The sequence below is a fragment of the Sinocyclocheilus grahami genome, unplaced genomic scaffold, assembly GCF_001515645.1.
Source record: "Sinocyclocheilus grahami isolate Dianchi unplaced genomic scaffold, SAMN03320097.WGS_v1.1 scaffold519.1, whole genome shotgun sequence".
NCBI lineage: Eukaryota > Metazoa > Chordata > Actinopteri > Cypriniformes > Cyprinidae > Sinocyclocheilus > Sinocyclocheilus grahami.
The window spans coordinates 359,778-386,136 of NW_015505698.1; the positions used below are offsets into that span (position 1 = coordinate 359,778).

Genomic DNA, 26,359 nt, shown 5'->3' on the forward strand with positions numbered 1-26,359 from the left:
TTAGGGATTTCCTGGAGCGTCTTGAGATCCGTTACTTTCGTGATGCATATGTGGATTTTCTGCACGAGGGCGCCCTCAAGCGTCCAGTATGAATGAAAAAGACATTACATGCGTTTTATAGCACTCAATAATGGCCAATCCATAAAAATAATACTTCTTTCAAAAGAAATCTGAAGTAAACATATGATAATCCATGTTTTTCTACAGTGTTCAGAAGGGTACTGGAGTTTTAATTAAAGTGTACTGGAGTTTTTTTTTTTTTAAATAGCATTTTAAACTGCAAAAAAATAACTGATGTGCCAAACCATCAGAACTAACCTGAAAATGTGGGTATTGGTTAGGATTAATGGATCTAAAATATGGTCATGCAGAATAAAGCGATAATAAGTGCTTCAAATGTACTAATAAATGGCCAATATGCTAGTAATATGCATGATAATAAGCAACTAGTTTGCAAATAATAAGAATTGGTCCCTAAACTAAAGTGTTACTAGAACTAATACCAACATTTCAGTACTCGGTACCAATACCAGTGAAACATCAAGGTGCTCGGTACCAATTTTGGTACAATAGCAAAAACAGTTGGAACGGTTTAAACTAACTATGCGAGAATTCAAAGAAAATACATAAAAAAATACTTAAATAATACAATAATACTTAACAAAAATAAAAAGTAAGTTAAAAATAAATTGATAATGCTAATAATAATTACAAGTAAATAGTACATTAAAGCATTACGTAGCCGATTAGTCTGCATTTATGCCATTTTGAGCAGAACTGAGTGGATTCTAAAACTTAAACCTTTCTGTTTGGCCATTGCGTTCTCACACTCAACGGACATATCTGGCTACAATGCTCAATCCTTCAAAAACATGTTGCAATTGAAACCTTTGCAGAGTGTGCACACAAATATGCAGGCATTTTCATTTCCACTCTTTTTTGAGTTTAACTGAGTTCCATCTTGGTGCTAGAAATATTTGAAACTGCTGGCTGAGCATTCACTGCTCTGTACCGTCAGGTGGAGGAAGCAGTGATGGTGTTTGAGGACGACTCTCCAGGCCCTGCGGAGGTGGCTGGAACTCCAGGAGCGTTGCGCAACCTTGCTGCTTGGACCATCTCAATCCCTTATGTGGATTTTTTTGAAGACGAGGTTAAGAAAGAGCGCACTCCAGTCTTCTGCATCGACGTGGAGCGCCACGACAGGAAGAACGGTGAGTTTCAGATCTAAATTTTCACTAAATTCCATTTGAATAAACTATTTTGTATTACACCGATGTCCTGTGAGAACAGAGCCATTTTGAGAAAGTGCTTATTTGCTTTTCAGTGGGGCATGAGACTGAGTGCTGGTCTGTGTACAGAAGATATCTGGAGTTTTATGTTCTGGAATCTAAACTCACAGAATTTCATGGTAAAGTTGTTTGTTGTCTCTCTCTCTTCATGACCGAGACGTCATGTTTATGGATTATTTATATCTCTAGTTTGTTTTTCTATTACAGGCCCATTCCAGGATGCTCAACTCCCTTCCAAAAGAATCATTGGACCAAAGAATTATGAATTCTTGTCCTCCAAACGAAGTGAATTTGAGGAATATTTACAGGTAATTTACTTGAGCTTGTACACTTGCTTCATCTTATTTACAAAGAGAAGTACAAACTGCATCAGTCTGCCACAATGGTACTTGAAATCAGGCCTTATAATGTATCAAATAGATTATTAATGTAAATTTAACGTATCGTGTTCGAGTTGTTTAGCAGTGTAGGTGTGTATCATTGAAACTAGTTAAATGCTGAATAGACAGTGAATTAGAGAGACATATATAATGAAATTAACAATGATTTGCTGCATGTATAATTTACTTGTGTAGCATGTAAAATGTGTAGTGCATGATTGTTATCAATATTTCTCAGTTTATTAGGGACACAAACTCTGCTTTTCTTTTTTAAACTTCAGTCTCTTACTATATGTTTTGATTTCTGGTTATGATGACATAATGCATACGATAATGACATGAATCTGCTTTTTTTCTAAAGAAACTGCTGCATCACCCTGAACTGAGTAACAGTCAGCTGCTGGCAGACTTCCTGTCACCTCACAGCATTGAGTCTCAGTTCAATGACAAAATGCTTCTGGATGTAAACCTGGGTATGTTTAACCTCCCTTAACCATATCCACACAATCTGCTTAACTTCACACAACACATCTGCACATTGGGGTTGGTTTTATTTGGCTTTTTCTTCTGTGCTTCTTTCACCATTTTTTTTTAAAATCCTCTCTGAACCTGATTAGTGTGTATATTTTACACTGTATATATACACTCACTGAGGAACATATTCTAATACTGGCTAAGACCTTCCTTTGCTCTCAAACTCGTTTCTGGAGCCCCCCAACACTGCACATATTGCATGTCACCCTCATCTGAGGGTACGTTTAATTGACAATGATGTACTAAAAATGGACGACAACATTGTCAAAACTAGAGGTTGACCGATTGATCGGTTTTGCCGATTATTCGGCACTAGTGTTAATTTTGTCAGCTATTTTAATTTTAGTCTTAGTCTTAGTCCCGGGCTAAAATGTCCTTGTTAGTTTCAATCCATAAAGTCTCAACGTTTTAGTCCAAGAAAATCGAAAGTATTTTAGTCTAGTTTTAGTCGAAGAAAACCTGAAGTATTTTAGTCTAACTTTAGTCAATGAAAACTTCACATTTTAGCAATAAGATTATTATTAATTAACCGTACAGCACTATTCATTTTGGCAGCCATTTTTAATTTAGTCTTAGTCTTACTCAAATATACAATTTAGTTATCATATTTAGACAAACTTGTCATGTTTTTGTTTATTCAATGAAATGTATGAGCATTTTAGTCAGGTTTTAGTCAATGAAATATTAGTCACATTTTCGTCATTCTGTATAATGGTTAAACTGATAAAAAAATTAAAAAAAAAAAATATTATTAGTTTTAGTCACATTCATACTCTTTTTAGGCTAGTCAAGTTTTAGTCAACTAAAAGTCTGAGCATTTTAGTCTTATTTTAGTCAGAATTATCCATGACTATTTTCGTCTAGTTTTAGTCTACGAAAACTGATGACATTTAGTCTAGTTTTAGTCAATGAAAATTGTATTTAGTCTCTTTTTAGTAATGCAATTCTATTTAACCCAGTCAATATAGTATAAGTACCTAATGTTAGTAGTATAGACTAAACCAAAATTTTCTTTTTAGCCAAACCCATTTCAAACCAGGTTATCTTATTATATTATTGTTACCTTATAGCAGTGGTTCTCAACCTTTTTTTCCACCGGGCCGCATTATGGTCCAAGTGCAATTCTCGCGGGCCGCACGCATATCATTTACATATTACGTCAGCAATACAAACCAACCTGATTTATAATATTATAGCCTAAATATTATGATATCTAATCGATTACATTCATTGAAATAAATAAATAATTCTACTCCCCATAAATAACACCCAATTGTGTGAACTTCGGCTCGAAAGGAGTAACAGCACAATCATAGGCGGAGTTTCACTTTTATGCACCCACTGGCAGACGAGCCACAAGCACTTTTTCATATGTTCTACATTTCATGTATTTATGTAGCATATTCTACATTAAAAAATAAATTTAGAATGAACAATAACTGCTGTACAAAGAGTAAAAATAAATAAATAAATAAACATACCTAATGCAGAGGTATGTTTATTTACCTCTGCATTAGGTAAATAAACCTCTTTTTCTGAATTGTGCAGATGACCACTATCTTTCTTTCATCTCTTCTGATAAATTTTCAGTCAAATAGTTTTCTGTGTGCTAGATCAGAGCTAGTTATGAGCAAAAATGACGGCGTATCCACTGAAAAAAAATGCAAGTGATCGCGCTGGTGTCTCTGTCCTGTAAAGCGCGCTTCAGCTTCCACTCTCTGCGCAAACTATTGGATACAGCGCACATTTATCTAGGTTTAACGTTAAACATTTGTTATATGCTTGAACTGTTTTATATCTATAGACTTTATTTTAGTCAAGTCTTAATGATTTGAGAAGGCTAAATTGATCAAGCATATGCTCACTGTCTGCCGCTGGACACTTGGTCGTTACTTTAAATGCGTAACGTTAATTAGGCTATGTGAGTACTGCTCATGTCTGAAAATATGAAAAACTAAATTATTTTACATAAAAACATTAGGCTATAGCTTATATTTATTTAGTAAATGTTTAAATTAATGTAAAAACTAAAATGAATTGTAAAACTGAAAGTAATTTTTTAAAAATTGTGTTCAGCATGGTGGGCCGCATTTGAATTTGTGACGGGCCGCGGGTTGAGAACCACTGCCTTATAGACTCAAGAATACATCCATTACAGACACGGAAGACGCAACATTTATTTTACCAACCAAACATGTTAGAAGTACATGCACATAAATTTAAATAAAGACGAACCCGGCCATCGGTCCCTTTCTCTGTGTCAGACTTAACTTTGTTTGTTGTCGTCTTCTAAATAATGAAGAGTGGGGCTTGGGGAAGTGACGTCGCCTGCGTCTGCGCAGTGCGACCTGATGCAGCCCCTGAAGTGAGACACGGGAAACAGAAATACTGCAAAATAATAATAATAACGCGACTAAACGAGACGAAATAACGTTATAACATTTTGTTTCGTCTCGTTTTGGTCAACGAAAATTAAGAGACATTTTAGCATCGTTTTTATTTTGTAAACCACATTTAGTCTCGTTTTTATTTGTCAACAATATTGCATTATACATTTAATTATAGTCATCGTCACATGACCAGCATTTACGTTGCGTCTCGTCTTGTTTTCGGCACGTGATAAAGGTTCGTTGATGACGATATTTAGTCATAATTTTCGTTGACGAAAGCAACACTACTTCGGAGGACACAATTCAAGGTAGGAAGCACCAGCGTAGCCAGGAATCACAATAGGTGGGCACAGTGGGGCTAACCTAAAATGCATCTGTTATCAAAATAGGCCAACGAGAATAAGTGTGTAAGTGCGGTGACCGAGAGAGCTCAACGCGCTGCAACTTTAGAAAACACATGCCAATAGAAAAAGCACCAGCAAATCAAGAAAACGTCTTCATCAGTTTGACAGCAGGTGCTGCAAATGCTCACAACGCAAACACATAAAGAAACACACTGCAAATGCTTACAACACAACCAAATAAAGAATTTTATTTGCAGCGCGTTTCTTTGTTTGGTTGTGCTGTGAGTATTTGCAGCACGTGTGTTGTCAAATTGACGAAGTTGTTTTTTTTAGTTTGCAGGTGCTTTTTTCTATTTGCAGCGCCTTGAGCTCTCTCGGCCACAGTGTTGAGAACATAACGATAAGAACAGCATTAGCACGACAGCCACACCACACACATGCACATCTGACAGACGCAACACGGTACCATCAAACCAGCAGGACAGCAGTGCTTGGTCATAGTCTGGCTCAGCGGCCACATAAACCACATTAAATAACCATCAGTGACTAGACAACATAGTAGGAAAATGTAGATTGGCTTACTTTTGATGATTATAACAGAGGATGAGAGTTGAACACTATGGAGCGCTAAACACTCTCATGCACTGTATGTTTCATTCATACTTGAAGCCAGAGTGTGCTCTTGCAGCAAGTCCAAAATTGACTCATAGAAGTAATAACTTATGACGTGCCAGGAAATCCCTAATATGGATAAAGGCATCCAGGAATCTCTGCTGCAGCTAAGCTGAATAAAAATCAAGTTTTGACTAATAAAACATGAAGACAATAAACCCATGACTGTGACAATACATGGTTTATGTGCTTTTCAAGTCATCTCTAGGCAATAGAAAAAGCATCTGATTAATGCAGTTCTAACTGACATAACATTTACTATGTTAGGCTATGGAAACATAAATAAAATATATATTTTACCTTGGCTTATTCTATGATAAAAATGGAAAAAGTATTTGTATTATATAAACAAATCATACAATGAAGGGAGCATAATTAGCTTTTTGGGTTAAAAGAATTTCTTAATATGATAATTTCATAAAAGAGTATGACAATTCGATTAGACTGGACAGAAATTGAAATCTACACACTATACTCATAGTCACCAATGCTGATGTTGTTAACATTAATCATTTGAGAATAAAGTATAACAATAATAATAATTTGCACGGTTTGATGTGATATGAGCTAACCGATGTTTAGATTTAATCACCATTGGTAGCAAGATTTATGGTAATGCTTTTTTCCCCAGTTGGTCAGAACAAACGTGGCAGACTTGCTACTTGTTCAGATGGCAATATACGGTGAAAATTCTTATTTGGGTCATATTCCAAGACGTAGGCTAGAATCTGTGATTGCGAAGTACAGTAAATATCCACACCGGTGCGGTGACAGACTGCCACACACACATACTCCTCAAAACATTAGATTCATCCACGCTGGAGCCGTGCCGGAGCACAACCCACGCAAGGAAGATAATTCCGCACACAGCTGCAATTCCAGGTTTTCAAACAGAGATGGTGACAAAGAGGCAAAACTTACGGACTGCAGCTTTAAAATATGCAAAACACACCGGGCAGAAAATGTATGAATTTAACAGCGAAGCTCTGATTCGGGGGTTAGAACTCTTGATATCTGGCAACCGCACTCATGAAAGCTCGTGTAGTAGAGGCGTGTAGAGCAGTCTGCAATAACATTTTAACATTTTGTTTAACGAAAATAAAAAGAGGATTTTGATAAAGTTTCTCTTCTTATTTCGTCAACGAAATTGCATGTTGATATGTTGATATTTATCGTTTATTGACCTTACTGTCATCTCGTCTTAGTCATGGGAAAAAAGCTCGTCAACGAACATTTTTCGTCATAGTCTTCGTTAACCAAATTAACAATATTCGGCACCGATAGTTGATTAATGGAACTAAGTTTTCTGGGTTGTGTCCATTGCTGGAGCGGCTGAGAAGGGTCTGCTGTCAATATACAGTGCAAAAGCGGCCTCTAGGGGTGGAAATCACTGACACCTCGTTAGGGTTGTGCCGATAAGACAATAGTATCATGTTTTTCTGGGACGCCTCAGAAACGTGGCGCGCCGTGGCTGGTATAAACACAAGCATTGACTAGAGCGGCCGCTTGTTCTTTGCTCGTTTTCTGTAGCTGCTTTTTGAATAACTGTAAGCATTATAATTAGTAACTTACTATGTTTCTATTAAATTGTTATCATGTTAAATACAAATTCAGTTATATTAAAAACATAAGGCTGCTTTTAGCCTTACGCTGGAGTTGGTTCACTTTCCGGCAATGAAACGAAGTAATTAATTAAATAAATTAGCACGATGATATTGTGTATCAGTGATCTCACAGGCTGACGATAGGGCGATATGACAATTGAGCATATTGCCCTACACTACACCTCGTGTTGTTTCCTGCCATGCCACAGAGCGCCATTCGCATAGTTTTCCATTAAATTACCTTATATTTGTCCCAAATTGTTGTTAATGTACATAAGGACTGCATCCGGTGTGTGTGATACCTGTGAGTTCTCCTATATGCAGCGCTGCACGGTGTGAGACTAACATATTTTGTTATTTTTATTGGATAATCTAGTGTTCTAAAATAGAAGCAAATAAAATGTGAGAGTATGCATACAATATCCATATGTGTGTAATTTCAATGCTATGGCCTTTGTGTAGAAATTTAAAGATGGCCATCTTTAAGCATGACTGTTGAAATGAAATGGTAACACTTTACAATAAGAGTCCATTTGCACCATTAAGATTAATGAAAGCTGTAAAAGTATTGTTCTTTGTTAGAGTGTGTTAATTTCAACATTTATTATTACTAATTCAGTGGTGGCCAAAATTATAAGAACACTAGTATTTTCACCAGCTAAAAATGGTTTTAAGTCAGGTATTTGTCTCTTTTGCTGTCGTGTATCAGTAGAAAATATCAGTTTACATTTACTAACATTCATTTTGCCGAATTCATTGTCATGTTCATGAAACTAGTTTGAGATGACTTTTGCTTTGTGAGATGATGGAAGCAGGCACACAAGATTGGTAAATTGTGGCCATGATGGGATGCACATGGTCAGCAACAATACGCAAATAGACTGGCTTTCAAGCAATGATTTATTGGTATTAATGAGACTAAAGTGTGTTAAGACATTCCTCACACCATTACACCACCGCTAGCAGCCTGAACTGTTCACACATGGCAGGGATTCATGAGTTCAATTTTGAGATTCATCAGACCAGGCTGGTTATACAGAGTGGTTAAGTGAGTTACATAACCTTTCTGTCCGCTCACATAATCTGGCTCATCTCCATAGTCATCTCTAATCTAGGCATTTCTGCCTGCAGAAGTGCTGCTCACTTTTTTGGCACCAAAGAGTAAACTCTTAAAATGTGTGAAAGTCCCAGGAGATGTTGTGTAGTGGTTTGTGTTTAGCAGCTGGTCTGGTCTCCTCTTTGGTCTGAGCTCAGTAGCTTTGACAGGAACAGACACCATGCAATAAAACAATGAATAATGATGTGTTCTGTTGTACCCTGCTAATGTCTATCACAAATGTTTTTCTCCTGCCCCACAACTGTTGTGACCCTTTTGGTCAAAGAAAATTGCCCGGCAAAAGTTCTGTTAAGTTTGAATTTATAGTTCTTTGTTCTTATCCAGGGATGTAAAGGGAATTTGTAAACTGCGCAAAGAAGCTTTGGTAAACTGATCTTCTCGCATGATTGCTGTGTTGCCAGGTATACTGACTATTATTTTGGAAAGACTTTATTTCAGTTAATCCTTTTTTATTCTTCCTTTAATAACCCTTCCTTTATTCATCCTAGAAAATTTGATTCATTCTAGGTTCTTCTGAAATCATTATGACCAGTAGGGAAAGTGAAGTCTGATGCTACTTATCAAACTGAAGGGCCATGGATAAATGCAGAAGTTAACCCTGCAACCTCTGACTATGATCACACTGGCGTTGCTAATGAAAAAATAGCTGAAAGTATTAAAACACAGCCGTTTTTAAATCAGAATCACTGTGCAAATGTATTAACCACTTGCACTTGCAGAGTTGCAGGCAGATCAAGTCAACTATGGAATCAGAATTCAATTATATTAGGCAACACAAGCGACAGTGGCGCTTAGTGACAGGATACAGATGTGTCCAATGACACGACAAAGTCGAGAAAAGTTTATGCAAATGAGCGGCAGTTTTTGTAGCAGCTACCGAAAGGAGAGGTGTGATCTGCCAGTAAGATGAAGAACTTAATCATATCAGTCAGTGTATGTAGTCATTAAAAGCTTTTCATATTAAAATAAATCAAGGCTACCGCTCGAAATGGGCACCAGCTTGCATTATTCGCCATTCAATCTGTAGGGCTGAATGGTTTTAGGGATCAAGACTGGTCGGCCTGTGGTGTTCAGCAACATGGTATGACATCTGGGAATGACATTTATAACTCTTATTTGGCAGCCAGTAGTGGGAATGCCCACTAGTGACCTAACTGTCAACTACTGGCACCGTGTAGTGAAAAGTCACTGACTATCAACGGGGCGTTATGTGTGACCAATCAGAGGAGGAAACTAGGGAGGAGATTATGTATCGTTCTTTGAAGAATTCTAACTGTCTTACAAGAACATTATGGATGTTCTCAGTCATGAATATCCTTATTGGAAGCTTTCCTCTCTAGAAAACGAGAAGAAAGTTGAGTACCTTATTTACCTACATCTAAAAAGTTCAAAGTATTAATTTAAGGGAACATATAACTGGGCCATTGATGTATAAGGATTTTCAACAGGCCAATTTTAAAATACAAAAAATTAATACTATCTATTGTAATTGTTCAAACATTACGAATGTTGAGTACACATACATTCATATTAACATTTTTAATTAAGGGATTTTAGGGTTTTTTCATCTAGATGAATTGGTCGTAGCCTTAAAAAAATGTCATGCGGCATGTTTATATTAAAATTAATTCATTTCCTTAGCATGCTTAACATTTTTTTTTTTAGATGTTCTCAATAAAGTGTTTAGAAACAAAGTATTTTTGTAAATAATGTTTTTGTAAATAATGATCTCTTATTTTTGTTCTATAATTTCAGAGTTGCCTTCTTAAATGTAGTTAGCAGACTTATTTTTCCTGTAAATTGCTAAGTGCAAATAGTTATAGATTATATTTACTCTGTTAAAATAGCAGGAATTTCTGCTGCAATTATCTGCACCTCAGTATTGGAGTATATTATAAAACAATATGCATTGAGTATAAATTATGATTTTAATTCAAATTATTAAATGGATGCCACCTTATTGGGACAATAAAGCCCTCCCTACACCTACCCTAACCCTACCCAATACTTTTTCAACTTTTTGATTGATTTTTATTGAAAATAAATGCTTTTCTGATGTGATATGAGATTTGAAAGATGGGGAAAAAAGTTCAGCAAAAGGCGCGTTCGAACCCGGGTCAATCACATCAAAAAGACTGAGGTTCGTGCTTTACCATCTACGCCACTGGAGCTGATGTTTGACAGCCGTCTTTTGTAGTGTTGACTAGCCCAATCACACATTGATGGGCGGAGTTAGTGTAAATAGCCTCTGCCAACAAGGCGGGCTATTTGCACGTAGTGTAACTAGACACTCCGTTAAAAATCTATTTAAAGAGACGTGTGAAAAGTGCAGCATATGGCATTAACTGCAGGCATTTCTTTAGCCCCCGTTATTTCTGAGCTTTGCCCAATGTTGGCTGCTCAATTGACCCTTTGCCATAAGTTTGATTAACAGGCGATCTGACCAATTATAACGCTAAATCCGTCATTTTTGTCCGACAAGCAAACCAGACAAGAGAGTAGATTAACATCGGTGGACTTGAACTTGAAAAAATGGTGTGTATTGACGTATTTTCACGGTTGAAACAAGATACCTTCTGATGTTCATTCGTGTTTATTTTGTGCTAAAACTAGTTAAGATGAAGAGATGATCGGTTCGTGTGCCTTGAACTGAGGCGCTACAGCGATCTGTCACGACACATTAAAGAGCCACAAAACAGTATTTATTGTTTGAATTTCTTAAAAAAAAAATAAAAAAAAGACAAATTTGAACTCTCGGAGACTTTGTTCCAAAAGTAACCTGTCTTGTATGTCAGCGCATTGTCAGTGTCGTCTTTGCTCTGCGATGTATTTTTCACTGCATGAGAACATGATGCGTGGCATAAAAGTGCCATGGTTTGATGGACATAGCAACAGTAACTAAGGGGGCGGGTCTTTGTGAAGGGTCAGTTTAGAGTTGCTGGCTCAGGTTCTGAGATGACAGCATGAACATCGTTCTTACAGTAGAAGATGACATCTGGAGTTTGTGCTTGACTGCAGGGGTCAGAATTGGCAAGCATTTATTTGACTTTGTTTGGCAGTGGAATCTGGTAAATTAGATTAAAATAGTTATTATTAAATAAATAATAAATTACTAATAAATGCATAATTACCTAACTAAAATGACATGCTCTACATTTTTTGCACGGAAGACGCAACATTTATTTTACCAACCAAACATGTTAGAAGTACATGCACATAAATTTAAATAAAGACGAACCCGGCCATCGGTCCCTTTCTCTGTGTCAGACTTAACTTTGTTTGTTGTCGTCTTCTAAATAATGAAGAGTGGGGCTTGGGGAAGTGACGTCGCCTGCGTCTGCGCAGTGCGACCTGATGCAGCCCCTGAAGTGAGACACGGGAAACAGAAATACTGCAAAATAATAATAATAACGCGACTAAACGAGACGAAATAACGTTATAACATTTTGTTTCGTCTCGTTTTGGTCAACGAAAATTAAGAGACATTTTAGCATCGTTTTTATTTTGTAAACCACATTTAGTCTCGTTTTTATTTGTCAACAATATTGCATTATACATTTAATTATAGTCATCGTCACATGACCAGCATTTACGTTGCGTCTCGTCTTGTTTTCGGCACGTGATAAAGGTTCGTTGATGACGATATTTAGTCATAATTTTCGTTGACGAAAGCAACACTAGATTACAGATAGCCTGGGATTACAAAGATTTGTATTTTAAAGAAATCCAGTTCGAAGGGAGCATAATTAGCTTTTTGGGTTAAAAGAATTTCTTAATATGATAATTTCATAAAAGAGTATGACAATTCGATTAGACTGGACAGAAATTGAAATCTACACACTATACTCATAGTCACCAATGCTGATGTTGTTAACATTAATCATTTGAGAATAAAGTATAACAATAATAATAATTTGCACGGTTTGATGTGATATGAGCTAACCGATGTTTAGATTTAATCACCATTGGTAGCAAGATTTATGGTGATGCTTTTTCCCCAGTTGGTCAGAACAAACGTGGCAGACTTGCTACTTGTTCAGATGGCAATATACGGTGAAAATTCTTATTTGGGTCATATTCCAAGACGTAGGCTAGAATCTGTGATTGCGAAGTACAGTAAATATCCACACCGGTGCGGTGACAGACTGCCACACACACATACTCCTCAAAACATTAGATTCATCCACGCTGGAGCCGTGCCGGAGCACAACCCACGCAAGGAAGATAATTCCGCACACAGCTGCAATTCCAGGTTTTCAAACAGAGATGGTGACAAAGAGGCAAAACTTACGGACTGCAGCTTTAAAATATGCAAAACACACCGGGCAGAAAATGTATGAATTTAACAGCGAAGCTCTGATTCGGGGGTTAGAACTCTTGATATCTGGCAACCGCACTCATGAAAGCTCGTGTAGTAGAGGCGTGTAGAGCAGTCTGCAATAACATTTTGTCTCCTTTTTTAACGAAAATAAAAAGAGGATTTTGATAAAGTTTCTCATCTTATTTCGTCAACGAAATTGCATGTTGATATAGTCTTAGTTATCGTTTATTGACCTTACTGTCATCTCGTCTTAGTCATGGGAAAAAAGCTCGTCAACGAACATTTTTCGTCATAGTCTTCGTTAACCAAATTAACAATATTCGGCACCGATAGTTGATTAATGGAACTAAGTTTTCTGGGTTGTGTCCATTGCTGGAGCGGCTGAGAAGGGTCTGCTGTCAATATACAGTGCAAAAGCGGCCTCTAGGGGTGGAAATCACTGACACCTCGTTAGGGTTGTGCCGATAAGACAATAGTATCATGTTTTTCTGGGACGCCTCAGAAACGTGGCGCGCCGTGGCTGGTATAAACACAAGCATTGACTAGAGCGGCCGCTTGTTCTTTGCTCGTTTTCTGTAGCTGCTTTTTGAATAACTGTAAGCATTATAATTAGTAACTTACTATGTTTCTATTAAATTGTTATCATGTTAAATACAAATTCAGTTATATTAAAAACATAAGGCTGCTTTTAGCCTTACGCTGGAGTTGGTTCACTTTCCGGCAATGAAACGAAGTAATTAATTAAATAAATTAGCACGATGATATTGTGTATCAGTGATCTCACAGGCTGACGATAGGGCGATATGACAATTGAGCATATTGCCCTACACTACACCTCGTGTTGTTTCCTGCCATGCCACAGAGCGCCATTCGCATAGTTTTCCATTAAATTACCTTATATTTGTCCCAAATTGTTGTTAATGTACATAAGGACTGCATCCGGTGTGTGTGATACCTGTGAGTTCTCCTATATGCAGCGCTGCACGGTGTGAGACTAACATATTTTGTTATTTTTATTGGATAATCTAGTGTTCTAAAATAGAAGCAAATAAAATGTGAGAGTATGCATACAATATCCATATGTGTGTAATTTCAATGCTATGGCCTTTGTGTAGAAATTTAAAGATGGCCATCTTTAAGCATGACTGTTGAAATGAAATGGTAACACTTTACAATAAGAGTCCATTTGCACCATTAAGATTAATGAAAGCTGTAAAAGTATTGTTCTTTGTTAGAGTGTGTTAATTTCAACATTTATTATTACTAATTCAGTGGTGGCCAAAATTATAAGAACACTAGTATTTTCACCAGCTAAAAATGGTTTTAAGTCAGGTATTTGTCTCTTTTGCTGTCGTGTATCAGTAGAAAATATCAGTTTACATTTACTAACATTCATTTTGCCGAATTCATTGTCATGTTCATGAAACTAGTTTGAGATGACTTTTGCTTTGTGAGATGATGGAAGCAGGCACACAAGATTGGTAAATTGTGGCCATGATGGGATGCACATGGTCAGCAACAATACGCAAATAGACTGGCTTTCAAGCAATGATTTATTGGTATTAATGAGACTAAAGTGTGTTAAGACATTCCTCACACCATTACACCACCGCTAGCAGCCTGAACTGTTCACACATGGCAGGGATTCATGAGTTCAATTTTGAGATTCATCAGACCAGGCTGGTTATACAGAGTGGTTAAGTGAGTTACATAACCTTTCTGTCCGCTCACATAATCTGGCTCATCTCCATAGTCATCTCTAATCTAGGCATTTCTGCCTGCAGAAGTGCTGCTCACTTTTTTGGCACCAAAGAGTAAACTCTTAAAATGTGTGAAAGTCCCAGGAGATGTTGTGTAGTGGTTTGTGTTTAGCAGCTGGTCTGGTCTCCTCTTTGGTCTGAGCTCAGTAGCTTTGACAGGAACAGACACCATGCAATAAAACAATGAATAATGATGTGTTCTGTTGTACCCTGCTAATGTCTATCACAAATGTTTTTCTCCTGCCCCACAACTGTTGTGACCCTTTTGGTCAAAGAAAATTGCCCGGCAAAAGTTCTGTTAAGTTTGAATTTATAGTTCTTTGTTCTTATCCAGGGATGTAAAGGGAATTTGTAAACTGCGCAAAGAAGCTTTGGTAAACTGATCTTCTCGCATGATTGCTGTGTTGCCAGGTATACTGACTATTATTTTGGAAAGACTTTATTTCAGTTAATCCTTTTTTATTCTTCCTTTAATAACCCTTCCTTTATTCATCCTAGAAAATTTGATTCATTCTAGGTTCTTCTGAAATCATTATGACCAGTAGGGAAAGTGAAGTCTGATGCTACTTATCAAACTGAAGGGCCATGGATAAATGCAGAAGTTAACCCTGCAACCTCTGACTATGATCACACTGGCGTTGCTAATGAAAAAATAGCTGAAAGTATTAAAACACAGCCGTTTTTAAATCAGAATCACTGTGCAAATGTATTAACCACTTGCACTTGCAGAGTTGCAGGCAGATCAAGTCAACTATGGAATCAGAATTCAATTATATTAGGCAACACAAGCGACAGTGGCGCTTAGTGACAGGATACAGATGTGTCCAATGACACGACAAAGTCGAGAAAAGTTTATGCAAATGAGCGGCAGTTTTTGTAGCAGCTACCGAAAGGAGAGGTGTGATCTGCCAGTAAGATGAAGAACTTAATCATATCAGTCAGTGTATGTAGTCATTAAAAGCTTTTCATATTAAAATAAATCAAGGCTACCGCTCGAAATGGGCACCAGCTTGCATTATTCGCCATTCAATCTGTAGGGCTGAATGGTTTTAGGGATCAAGACTGGTCGGCCTGTGGTGTTCAGCAACATGGTATGACATCTGGGAATGACATTTATAACTCTTATTTGGCAGCCAGTAGTGGGAATGCCCACTAGTGACCTAACTGTCAACTACTGGCACCGTGTAGTGAAAAGTCACTGACTATCAACGGGGCGTTATGTGTGACCAATCAGAGGAGGAAACTAGGGAGGAGATTATGTATCGTTCTTTGAAGAATTCTAACTGTCTTACAAGAACATTATGGATGTTCTCAGTCATGAATATCCTTATTGGAAGCTTTCCTCTCTAGAAAACGAGAAGAAAGTTGAGTACCTTATTTACCTACATCTAAAAAGTTCAAAGTATTAATTTAAGGGAACATATAACTGGGCCATTGATGTATAAGGATTTTCAACAGGCCAATTTTAAAATACAAAAAATTAATACTATCTATTGTAATTGTTCAAACATTACGAATGTTGAGTACACATACATTCATATTAACATTTTTAATTAAGGGATTTTAGGGTTTTTTCATCTAGATGAATTGGTCGTAGCCTTAAAAAAATGTCATGCGGCATGTTTATATTAAAATTAATTCATTTCCTTAGCATGCTTAACATTTTTTTTTTTAGATGTTCTCAATAAAGTGTTTAGAAACAAAGTATTTTTGTAAATAATGTTTTTGTAAATAATGATCTCTTATTTTTGTTCTATAATTTCAGAGTTGCCTTCTTAAATGTAGTTAGCAGACTTATTTTTCCTGTAAATTGCTAAGTGCAAATAGTTATAGATTATATTTACTCTGTTAAAATAGCAGGAATTTCTGCTGCAATTATCTGCACCTCAGTATTGGAGTATATTATAAAACAATATGCATTGAGTATAAATTATGATTTTAATTCAAATTATTAAATGGATGCCACCTTATTGGGACAATAAAGCCCTCCCTACACCTACCCTAACCCTACCCAATACTTTTTCAACTTTTTGATTGATTTTTATTGAAAATAAATGCTTTTCTGATGTGATATGAGATTTGAAAGATGGGGAAAAAAGTTCAGCAAAAGGCGCGTTCGAACCCGGGTCAATCACATCAAAAAGACTGAGGTTCGTGCTTTACCATCTACGCCACTGGAGCTGATGTTTGACAGCCGTCTTTTGTAGTGTTGACTAGCCCAATCACACATTGATGGGCGGAGTTAGTGTAAATAGCCTCTGCCAACAAGGCGGGCTATTTGCACGTAGTGTAACTAGACACTCCGTTAAAAATCTATTTAAAGAGACGTGTGAAAAGTGCAGCATATGGCATTAACTGCAGGCATTTCTTTAGCCCCCGTTATTTCTGAGCTTTGCCCAATGTTGGCTGCTCAATTGACCCTTTGCCATAAGTTTGATTAACAGGCGATCTGACCAATTATAACGCTAAATCCGTCATTTTTGTCCGACAAGCAAACCAGACAAGAGAGTAGATTAACATCGGTGGACTTGAACTTGAAAAAATGGTGTGTATTGACGTATTTTCACGGTTGAAACAAGATACCTTCTGATGTTCATTCGTGTTTATTTTGTGCTAAAACTAGTTAAGATGAAGAGATGATCGGTTCGTGTGCCTTGAACTGAGGCGCTACAGCGATCTGTCACGACACATTAAAGAGCCACAAAACAGTATTTATTGTTTGAATTTCTTAAAAAAAAAATAAAAAAAAGACAAATTTGAACTCTCGGAGACTTTGTTCCAAAAGTAACCTGTCTTGTATGTCAGCGCATTGTCAGTGTCGTCGTTGCCTTCTTAAATGTAGTTAGCAGACTTATTTTTCCTGTAAATTGCTAAGTGCAAATAGTTATAGATTATATTTACTCTGTTAAAATAGCAGGAATTTCTGCTGCAATTATCTGCACCTCAGTATTGGAGTATATTATAAAACAATATGCATTGAGTATAAATTATGATTTTAATTCAAATTATTAAATGGATGCCACCTTATTGGGACAATAAAGCCCTCCCTACACCTACCCTAACCCTACCCAATACTTTTTCAACTTTTTGATTGATTTTTATTGAAAATAAATGCTTTTCTGATGTGATATGAGATTTGAAAGATGGGGAAAAAAGTTCAGCAAAAGGCGCGTTCGAACCCGGGTCAATCACATCAAAAAGACTGAGGTTCGTGCTTTACCATCTACGCCACTGGAGCTGATGTTTGACAGCCGTCTTTTGTAGTGTTGACTAGCCCAATCACACATTGATGGGCGGAGTTAGTGTAAATAGCCTCTGCCAACAAGGCGGGCTATTTGCACGTAGTGTAACTAGACACTCCGTTAAAAATCTATTTAAAGAGACGTGTGAAAAGTGCAGCATATGGCATTAACTGCAGGCATTTCTTTAGCCCCCGTTATTTCTGAGCTTTGCCCAATGTTGGCTGCTCAATTGACCCTTTGCCATAAGTTTGATTAACAGGCGATCTGACCAATTATAACGCTAAATCCGTCATTTTTGTCCGACAAGCAAACCAGACAAGAGAGTAGATTAACATCGGTGGACTTGAACTTGAAAAAATGGTGTGTATTGACGTATTTTCACGGTTGAAACAAGATACCTTCTGATGTTCATTCGTGTTTATTTTGTGCTAAAACTAGTTAAGATGAAGAGATGATCGGTTCGTGTGCCTTGAACTGAGGCGCTACAGCGATCTGTCACGACACATTAAAGAGCCACAAAACAGTATTTATTGTTTGAATTTCTTAAAAAAAAAATAAAAAAAAGACAAATTTGAACTCTCGGAGACTTTGTTCCAAAAGTAACCTGTCTTGTATGTCAGCGCATTGTCAGTGTCGTCTTTGCTCTGCGATGTATTTTTCACTGCATGAGAACATGATGCGTGGCATAAAAGTGCCATGGTTTGATGGACATAGCAACAGTAACTAAGGGGGCGGGTCTTTGTGAAGGGTCAGTTTAGAGTTGCTGGCTCAGGTTCTGAGATGACAGCATGAACATCGTTCTTACAGTAGAAGATGACATCTGGAGTTTGTGCTTGACTGCAGGGGTCAGAATTGGCAAGCATTTATTTGACTTTGTTTGGCAGTGGAATCTGGTAAATTAGATTAAAATAGTTATTATTAAATAAATAATAAATTACTAATAAATGCATAATTACCTAACTAAAATGACATGCTCTACATTTTTTGAGGGCATTTTTTCTCATTGTACAAAGATTAAACATAAACCTGTCTGTAATGACCTAAATTGCTTAAAAATCTATTCCAAATTATACTAAAATAAAGTAATTTAAGTATATACTGTAAACCATCTATTGAATATAAAAGCGCAAAAAACTGCCAATCTAAGACATATATCTATAATGGAAAACGCACTGCAGTGGTCGCACCACGTAATATTTTAAATTCAGTCAAAATTTACAGGCACAGAATTGGCCAGGGGCATTTTTTTCTCATTGTACAAAGATTAAACATAAACCTGTCTGAAATGACCTAAATTGCTTAAAAATCTATTCCAAATTATACTAAAATAAAGTAATTTATGTATATACTGTAAACCATCTATTGAATATAAAAGCGCAAAAAACTGCCAATCTAAGACATATATCTATAATGGAAAACGCACTGCAGTGGTCGCACCACGTGATATTTGGTCGCACCACGTAATATTTTAAATTCAGTCAAAATTTACAGGCACAGAATTGGCCACCTAAACAAAAAAAGCTAGCTTCCCACTATAGGCCACTATTAAAATTATAATAAAAATAAATACTTGTAGAAATAACTTAATATTCATTGTTTTTTGAGGTCATACCACATTATATTCAAATGTGGTAACTACATCCCAGCCGTTAAAAAGGTAATTTTTTCCCAAATTTGAAAGATAATTACAAACATGCTTGATGCTTCCATGGGTCCTTGGCAAATTGGTATATGATGCAACATCCTATCTTTGAATGAATTTCAACATAAAAGTCCCAAAATGGTAGTTTCTTGATGGTCGCACCCCATGATATTTCATGAAATGGACATTCATCGGACAAAGTTTGTTTGTATAATATGATGGAAATATAAATACAAATGATTTGCAATTTTATACAGGATTACAAAACACTTTGGAAATCATGCCAAATAGTGCAGAAAATTAATCTGAATAAATTTAGGGCAATTTCAAAGATGCCTCCAAAACAGCAGTTATGGCCGGACAGTTGCACCACATGATATTTTGACACTTTGAATAACAGAAATTTTTTTAATAATTAATGTTTTTTGAAAAGTTAAAGTGAGTACATACATGGAAGAGGTACTTCTTATATATGGTAACTTTTGTATGCATTTAAACCAATTTTTAACTGAAAAAATGCAATCGGCCAGAAAATGTAGGCATTGACCCAACTACTAATATACACCTTTTAGGGATAGGTAAGGTACAACTTTGTCCGTTTAAGGAAGCTGTTGTACCCTTAAAGGTACAATTTTGCACATTTTTCTGACAGTGCAGGAGCATGGTCTTGCATGCATTACTGTGTTTAATGCAGAGGGTTAAAAAGAATGCCTCTAATTACATTATGCAGACACACTTGCGTGTGATCAGTTTGTGAAGAATGTTTGTGACCATGCCCTTCGAAGGAAGCTTAAGCCTCTTGTCTGTGGTGAATCTGAGTCCTACTTTTTTTAATCAACCCTATTAGGATGGAATTTGAGGACGTGGCATTGAGTAGTTGGGACTGCAGTCATTGTGCATCGTCAACTTACCGAGTTTTTGCATTGTGCTGCTGCCACATGATTGGCTGATTATAAAATCGCATGAATAGTAGGTTTACAGGTGTTTCTGAAAAAGTGAGTGTATAAAGTGCTGCATTTCAGCTGAATGATTAAGATGTTCAGTAAATAATTATATTTAATAATAATAACATTAATAACCACAATAAGCAATTATTCCACCATGTCATTTTCAGTAGCCCCCAAAAGGTTTTGGATGATTTAGTGAAATGTCGTTGGTATTACAGCGGTGCTTTATGATGCGAAAGATTGAGTTTTAAGAGTTTCCTATAAACACAATGTTTTACAACCACAAAATGGTGCAATATTTTTTGACTTCATTGTCAACACTAGATTTTATTCAATTTTATTGTTTCAAATTTTGCTTAAAGTGTGCTCGTCTTGATTTAAAATGACACATTTTTGCTAATATCACTTAAAATGTAACTTAAGTACTTTTTGAGGCAACTGCAAGTCATTGACCTAATTTCATAAATTTTTGCCCTAAAGCATTAATATAGAATTCAGGGGATTTGTCACATGCATCAACAGCATCAAATGTTACTTAGCCCCTTGGTGCACTTCTGAAATCTGATTGGATATGTATTGAAAGTTGCCCAGGCTGGTGAAGTTTGTAGAATTGCTAGATAGTCAGTGGTGAGAAAACAGTCTACAACAGTCTGTTTGGAGTAAGCCCATAAATCAGTCTGACAGCATGAGTTAAACATTGTCTGTGGGGACCAAAGTTGTGGGGATGTTTCTCAGAGAGAACAGAGGAATTCTTTGAGAACGATTCAGAGCATAAACTACCAGATTATGATGCAAAAATCGTTTTCTTAATCAGTAGCTTTTGTCTTTTGTTGCAACATACTTAAAACAAGAATAAAACCTGTTAAACAAAACTGTGTAAGATAATAGAATATGTATTTGAAATATTAGTGCATTTTGTTTTGTGGCACAGGCAAATAATTGTTGCAGTTATTTTTACACTCAGAGACCCATGTGCCAAAATTTATTATTTATTTGTTTTTTTTTGTTTTTTTAGTAAGCCACTGGATATACTGAATGACGTCATATATGTTTTGTTGTTGGGTAAATATTGCAAAAAAAAAAAAAAAGTTGAGTTTTGAGGGTACTAAAAAGTTAGTACATTGAGAAGTCTGAAAGAGCTTATTTTGTTGGCCTTTCCTGTGCATTAGAAACACGTATGTTTATCTTCGTTAGGCTATGCTTGAAGTCCGATATCATTCTTGCAGTGTGTCTCAGGACAGGCCGATATTCTGTCTAAGAGGAGGTTTTGCAGTGCTTGCCAGAGTGGTTCTTGGTGTTCTGCGAGAAACCCAGCTGAACAGCCTTAATGGCAATCCCTTATCCAGTCTGACACAACTTGAGAACATCTACTAGCAATAAAGGAGGAATCCCACAGTTTAATACTTCGAATTATGGTTTATTTAACAGAAAGAAGACAACAATCCTCTTCAGTTCATTCAGGAATGTTTATTAAATATACAAATCTATAAAGCATGGAAAAAGTAGGCTCTCAATACAATGAATTTACTTCATTGAATTTCTGTTTGTCTCTGCAGGGAAGATGTTTAAGTCAGTGCCAGGAAAACTGATCAAAGAGGTAAGAATTTGGATGTTGTTTTCTGTATTAGTTTCACTTTTGAGACACAATGAAATCAAAACGTACTCTATTTAATTTTTTACATCCACTTCATGCTGAGCTACCGCTGGTTCAGGCCCCACATAGAGAGGTTTAAAACACAAAGACAAAAAAAAAATTTCTATTACCAAAATTTAACTTGATCCACCCTATAGCTAAAATCCTCCCAATAGTTAGCTCAATGATTTAATGCCAGTTAACCCCTTAACTGTCACTGTCCCACCCGTGGGACGCTTGGCGCTCTTTTTTGTTGTTGTCCTTTTTCTCTATCAAATGTTTTAGTAATAGTCATAAGTCATATATCATTTGAAAGCTTAGAAGCCCAAGATTCATCCTGTGAAAACCATTTTGAAATCGGACATTGTGTTACCATGGAAATGGTACTTAAAAATCTTTTGGCGGTCTCCTCCCCCTTAGTGGGCGGTGTCAAGTGTCATATTACAAAATGCATTACGCTCTTTTACAATCAAAACTTTTTATAATCTTGACAAAAAAAATATCATTGGAAACGTCTGAGTCTCAGGATTCCATATTTAGTGGTTATTTTGAGATAGAAGTAATATTGACAGAGAAATCTAGACATTTGTGACAGAAAAATGCATAAAAAAATGTAATAGAGTTTGGATGGCTGTTTGTGGTATAACGCCCTAAATAAAATATCGCAGGAACCTCAATTCTTTTCATATCAACTTCAAATTTGGAACATAACTTATTTCGACATAAGGCTTTAATTTTACACCTATTTTAGAGTAAAACCTGTTATGTAAAATATTTATTATATATAAAATAAAATAAATATAGTGCATTTTCTTTGCAGTAAATTTAAACTACTGTAACTTTTTGATACTTTAATTCTTTAAGAAAATTCCACTTTTGCGATAATCTGCTGATTTTCTTCTTTAAAAAGCGACCAACCTTATGTCTGTATTCCAAAGTGTTCATAAATTACAACAATTTAAGTTTGGATAGTGCACCTCCATGCCTATTTTAAAAAAATGGGGGGTGACCGTTAGGTCAATAATAGTAAATAAAAATTGGTACGCATGCCGATGTTCTGGATAGTAAACTTGGCCTTCAGTCTCCTTTCACTGTCAAATCCTCCTTAGTAAAAGTGTGTTTCTGTCCACTGATTCAGTATTCATGTTCAGTCGGGAATATTCAGGTAACATTTGACACAAATTATTATACTAGGAGTTGCCTCCCTGAAACTCGAGAAAACTTGGAAGTTGACAGTAAATGGCAGTTATCCCAGCCTTGATTTCTTTAGATTTTATGTATCTTATGGGATGAAATAACTATAGTTGTTTTGCATCAGGTGTAAATATAAATAATAGAATAAAATATCGGACACATCTGTCTTCTGATAAAGGACAAATACGAGTTGTTTTTTCACTTTTTAAATTTCTCACAAAATTTGAAAAGCATAGAATGATTTTAATATGACTTAATGATGTTTATTCTTGCCGATTTTCTCCAGAAAGGGCAAAACCTGGAGCCATTTATCCAGTCGTTCTTCAGTTCCTGTGAATCCCCCAAACCCAAACCCAGCAGACCTGAGCTCACCATCCTCAGCCCCACTGCAGAAAATAATAAAAAGGTGTGTTCACTACTCAAAACACACTTTTATTTCAATAAAGGCTTTTTCATAATTATCATTTACAGCAAGGGCAGGGACATTTTCTCAGCATTGATCATTTTTATATTAGCCTTATTACTGAAAAGATCATGATTTTTCTCTCTTTAAATTTTTATTGAATTTATTAAATTGTGAGATATTGACGTTTTGAAGTCTTTGAAGGTGCAGGTCAAATATATTTTTGGGCTAAACCTTGTAGGTGATTGAAAGATGTATCAGTACAAACCGTACTCAAATCATAGTTTTGGAAATCCATCATTCAAAGAGAAAGAAAGAAATCTTGAATTGACTGTCATGTCGTCTGTGTTATCTTCAATACTGGAAATAACTTTTCCACTCATGCCATTTTAGCTGTTCAACGAGCTGTACAGAAACAATGCCAATCTGCCAGAGGGCCTGGAGAGAAAACACAACCAGAACTACTTCATGGAGCTGATGGAGGTTGATGGCGTATATGACTGCATGATGTACATAGGTAAGTGAATGTCACTCAACTTTTTTTTCATCGTAACACTTTAAAAAAGTTTTTTTTTTTAATATGAAGTATGATTACTAAAATTAGAGCAAACACATAAAGTATCTTTTCAAAGTCTTATTAAAGGAAAAGTTCACAAAACATGAAAATCTACTCGTCTGTTTGGTCTTATTTTTTCCAAAGAACACAAAAGTAACAGCTCATGATTGGCCCACGCAAGTGTCCATACGACTCGTGCACTTTTCTCCTGAAGTCACAGGACTGGTTTGTTTTTTTTGACTCAGGTCGGGTGGTGTTTCATATGCCTGACTGGCTGCATCACTTTCTGAGCGGAGCTCGTATTCTCTTGAAGAGGACACTAGAGGCGTATGTAGGCCATTATTTCCAGGTCAAACTAGAGCAGATCATGCAGGAGCATCGCCTCGTCTCTCTCATCACTCTGTTGCGAGGTTTGTGTGCTCCAACTTTATAAAATCATATCTTCAAGTTCTTCAATACCTAATAGCCGTTATACACTCCTCTTAAAAACTGAAATATTGCCTAAATGCATCATAAACAACTTCTACATAGACAGACAGACAGAATAGCGGTTACAACTCCAATTCCAGAAAAGTTTGAACGTTTTGTAAAATACAATAAAATTCTCTTTGACTTCTATTTAATTGACAAAAGTACAAAGAAAAGATTTCCAAAGTTTTCACTGACCAACTTAAATGTATTTTGTAAATATGAACAAATTCTGACGGCTGCAATACACTCCAAAAAAGTTGGGACAGGGGCAAAATAAAAGTGAAAAGGCAATAGAATATCCAAGTTAAACTGTTTTGGAGCAGTTCACAGTAAGCATGTGAACTGGTAATAGGTCAAGGTATCATGTTTGGGTATAAAAAGAGTGTCTGAAGTCTTTGCAAGCAAAGCTGGGATCATGGCTCATCACGTTCTGCCAAATTTCACGAGAGAAGTGTGAAACAAATCGCATTTCTCAATGCAAAATTTAGAATTTCACCAACTACCATACATAATATTGTGAAAAGATACAGAGAATACGGAGAAATCACAGTGCATGTAGGGCAAAGCAGGAAAGCTCAGGTGAAGGTGCTTGACCTTTGAGCCCTCAGATAGCATTGCATAAGAAACCGTCATGGTGTGGTGTTAAATATAGCCACATGTGCTCAGGAGTACTTCAGAAAGCCACTGTCATTTACCACAGTCTGCTACTGCATCAAGAAATGCTACTTGAATGTCTGATGCTGCCGGGTTCTCTGGGACAGAGCTCATCTCAGATAGTCAAAAAGACAGTGGTAATGTGTGCTGTGAAAAAACGTCCCAGCTTTTCCGGAACTGAGGTTGTAGTTCGTTCTTGGATGCATGCCATTAGTACCTTATCTGCCTTATTTCAAGCACTTCTTTCCACTTCACTTAAACATACACTCTCCAGAACTTCCAATACTTGAAATGGATCCAATTGATCTGCAACCTAATAGAAGGGATGTTTCAGGCAGCTCTCTATCCCAAAATGCAATTACGTTTGTGAAGTCACAGCAGATCGTGCTTAAGCCACACAGCTCTAGTGTATGATAAGGGTTTTACATCAAGTTGTTTTGGTTTATTGTATGGGTAGATTTGTCTTCTTCAGCTGATCAGATTCTGCACCTCTGCAGATGCGGTTTTCTGTGAGAGCACAGAGGAACGCTCTCCTGAGGACAAACAGAGACGAGCCAAGCAGACCTTTGAGGAGATGATGAACTACCTGCCAGGTACCTCATAACAGCTGCAGCTATCAGCCCCGTTTAAAGCCAGACCTCTTGAGCACATTTTTAAGATCTGTTTATGGTTACGTGTTGTCATTTTGAAGGTTCATTTAAACCAGTAATAAATACAAATAATAATATATACCTAACCATATAATGGCATACAGTTAGCATTTATAACACACTCCCTCTTTGAACTGTTGCCATCTGGTCGACGCTACAGAGCACTGAGCACCAGAACGACCAGACACAGGAACAGTTTCTTCCCTCAGGCCATCCATCTCACGAACACTTGACAATAACAATGGAACACACACTATTTATTCACTCATACACTTATTTATCTAACACTCATACTCAGCCTACACCTCAAATTTGCACATAGTACCTGTACATACAAAAAAAAACCTGTCTATTGTAATATACCTGCACACACAATTGTCAATTTATATATTTTTATTCCTTATTTACTTTTTTACTATTTTTATTTTTATTATCGGTGTTTTTTGTTCTGTCACTGTCATTCTGTTACACTGTGGAAGCTTCTGTCACTCTGTCACATTCCTCGTATGTGTAAACATACCTGGCAATAAAAACTCATTCTGATTCTGATTCTGAT

General features: G+C 36.5%; 1 protein-coding gene across 1 annotated transcript in view; it reads left to right on the forward strand.

The window, feature by feature from the left end:
• The window catches only part of snx14 (sorting nexin 14), a 52,697-nt gene that overhangs the window by 24,529 nt on the left and 1,809 nt on the right, over window positions 1–26,359 (forward strand). Inside the window, exons 18-26 of the mRNA XM_016237590.1 lie at window positions 1,019–1,211; window positions 1,325–1,408; window positions 1,497–1,597; window positions 2,031–2,142; window positions 21,799–21,839; window positions 23,356–23,475; window positions 23,866–23,989; window positions 24,274–24,438; window positions 25,651–25,746. Coding sequence (XP_016093076.1) covers window positions 1,019–1,211; window positions 1,325–1,408; window positions 1,497–1,597; window positions 2,031–2,142; window positions 21,799–21,839; window positions 23,356–23,475; window positions 23,866–23,989; window positions 24,274–24,438; window positions 25,651–25,746 — 1,036 coding nt within the window. The remainder of the gene's footprint in view (window positions 1–1,018; window positions 1,212–1,324; window positions 1,409–1,496; window positions 1,598–2,030; window positions 2,143–21,798; window positions 21,840–23,355; window positions 23,476–23,865; window positions 23,990–24,273; window positions 24,439–25,650; window positions 25,747–26,359) is intronic.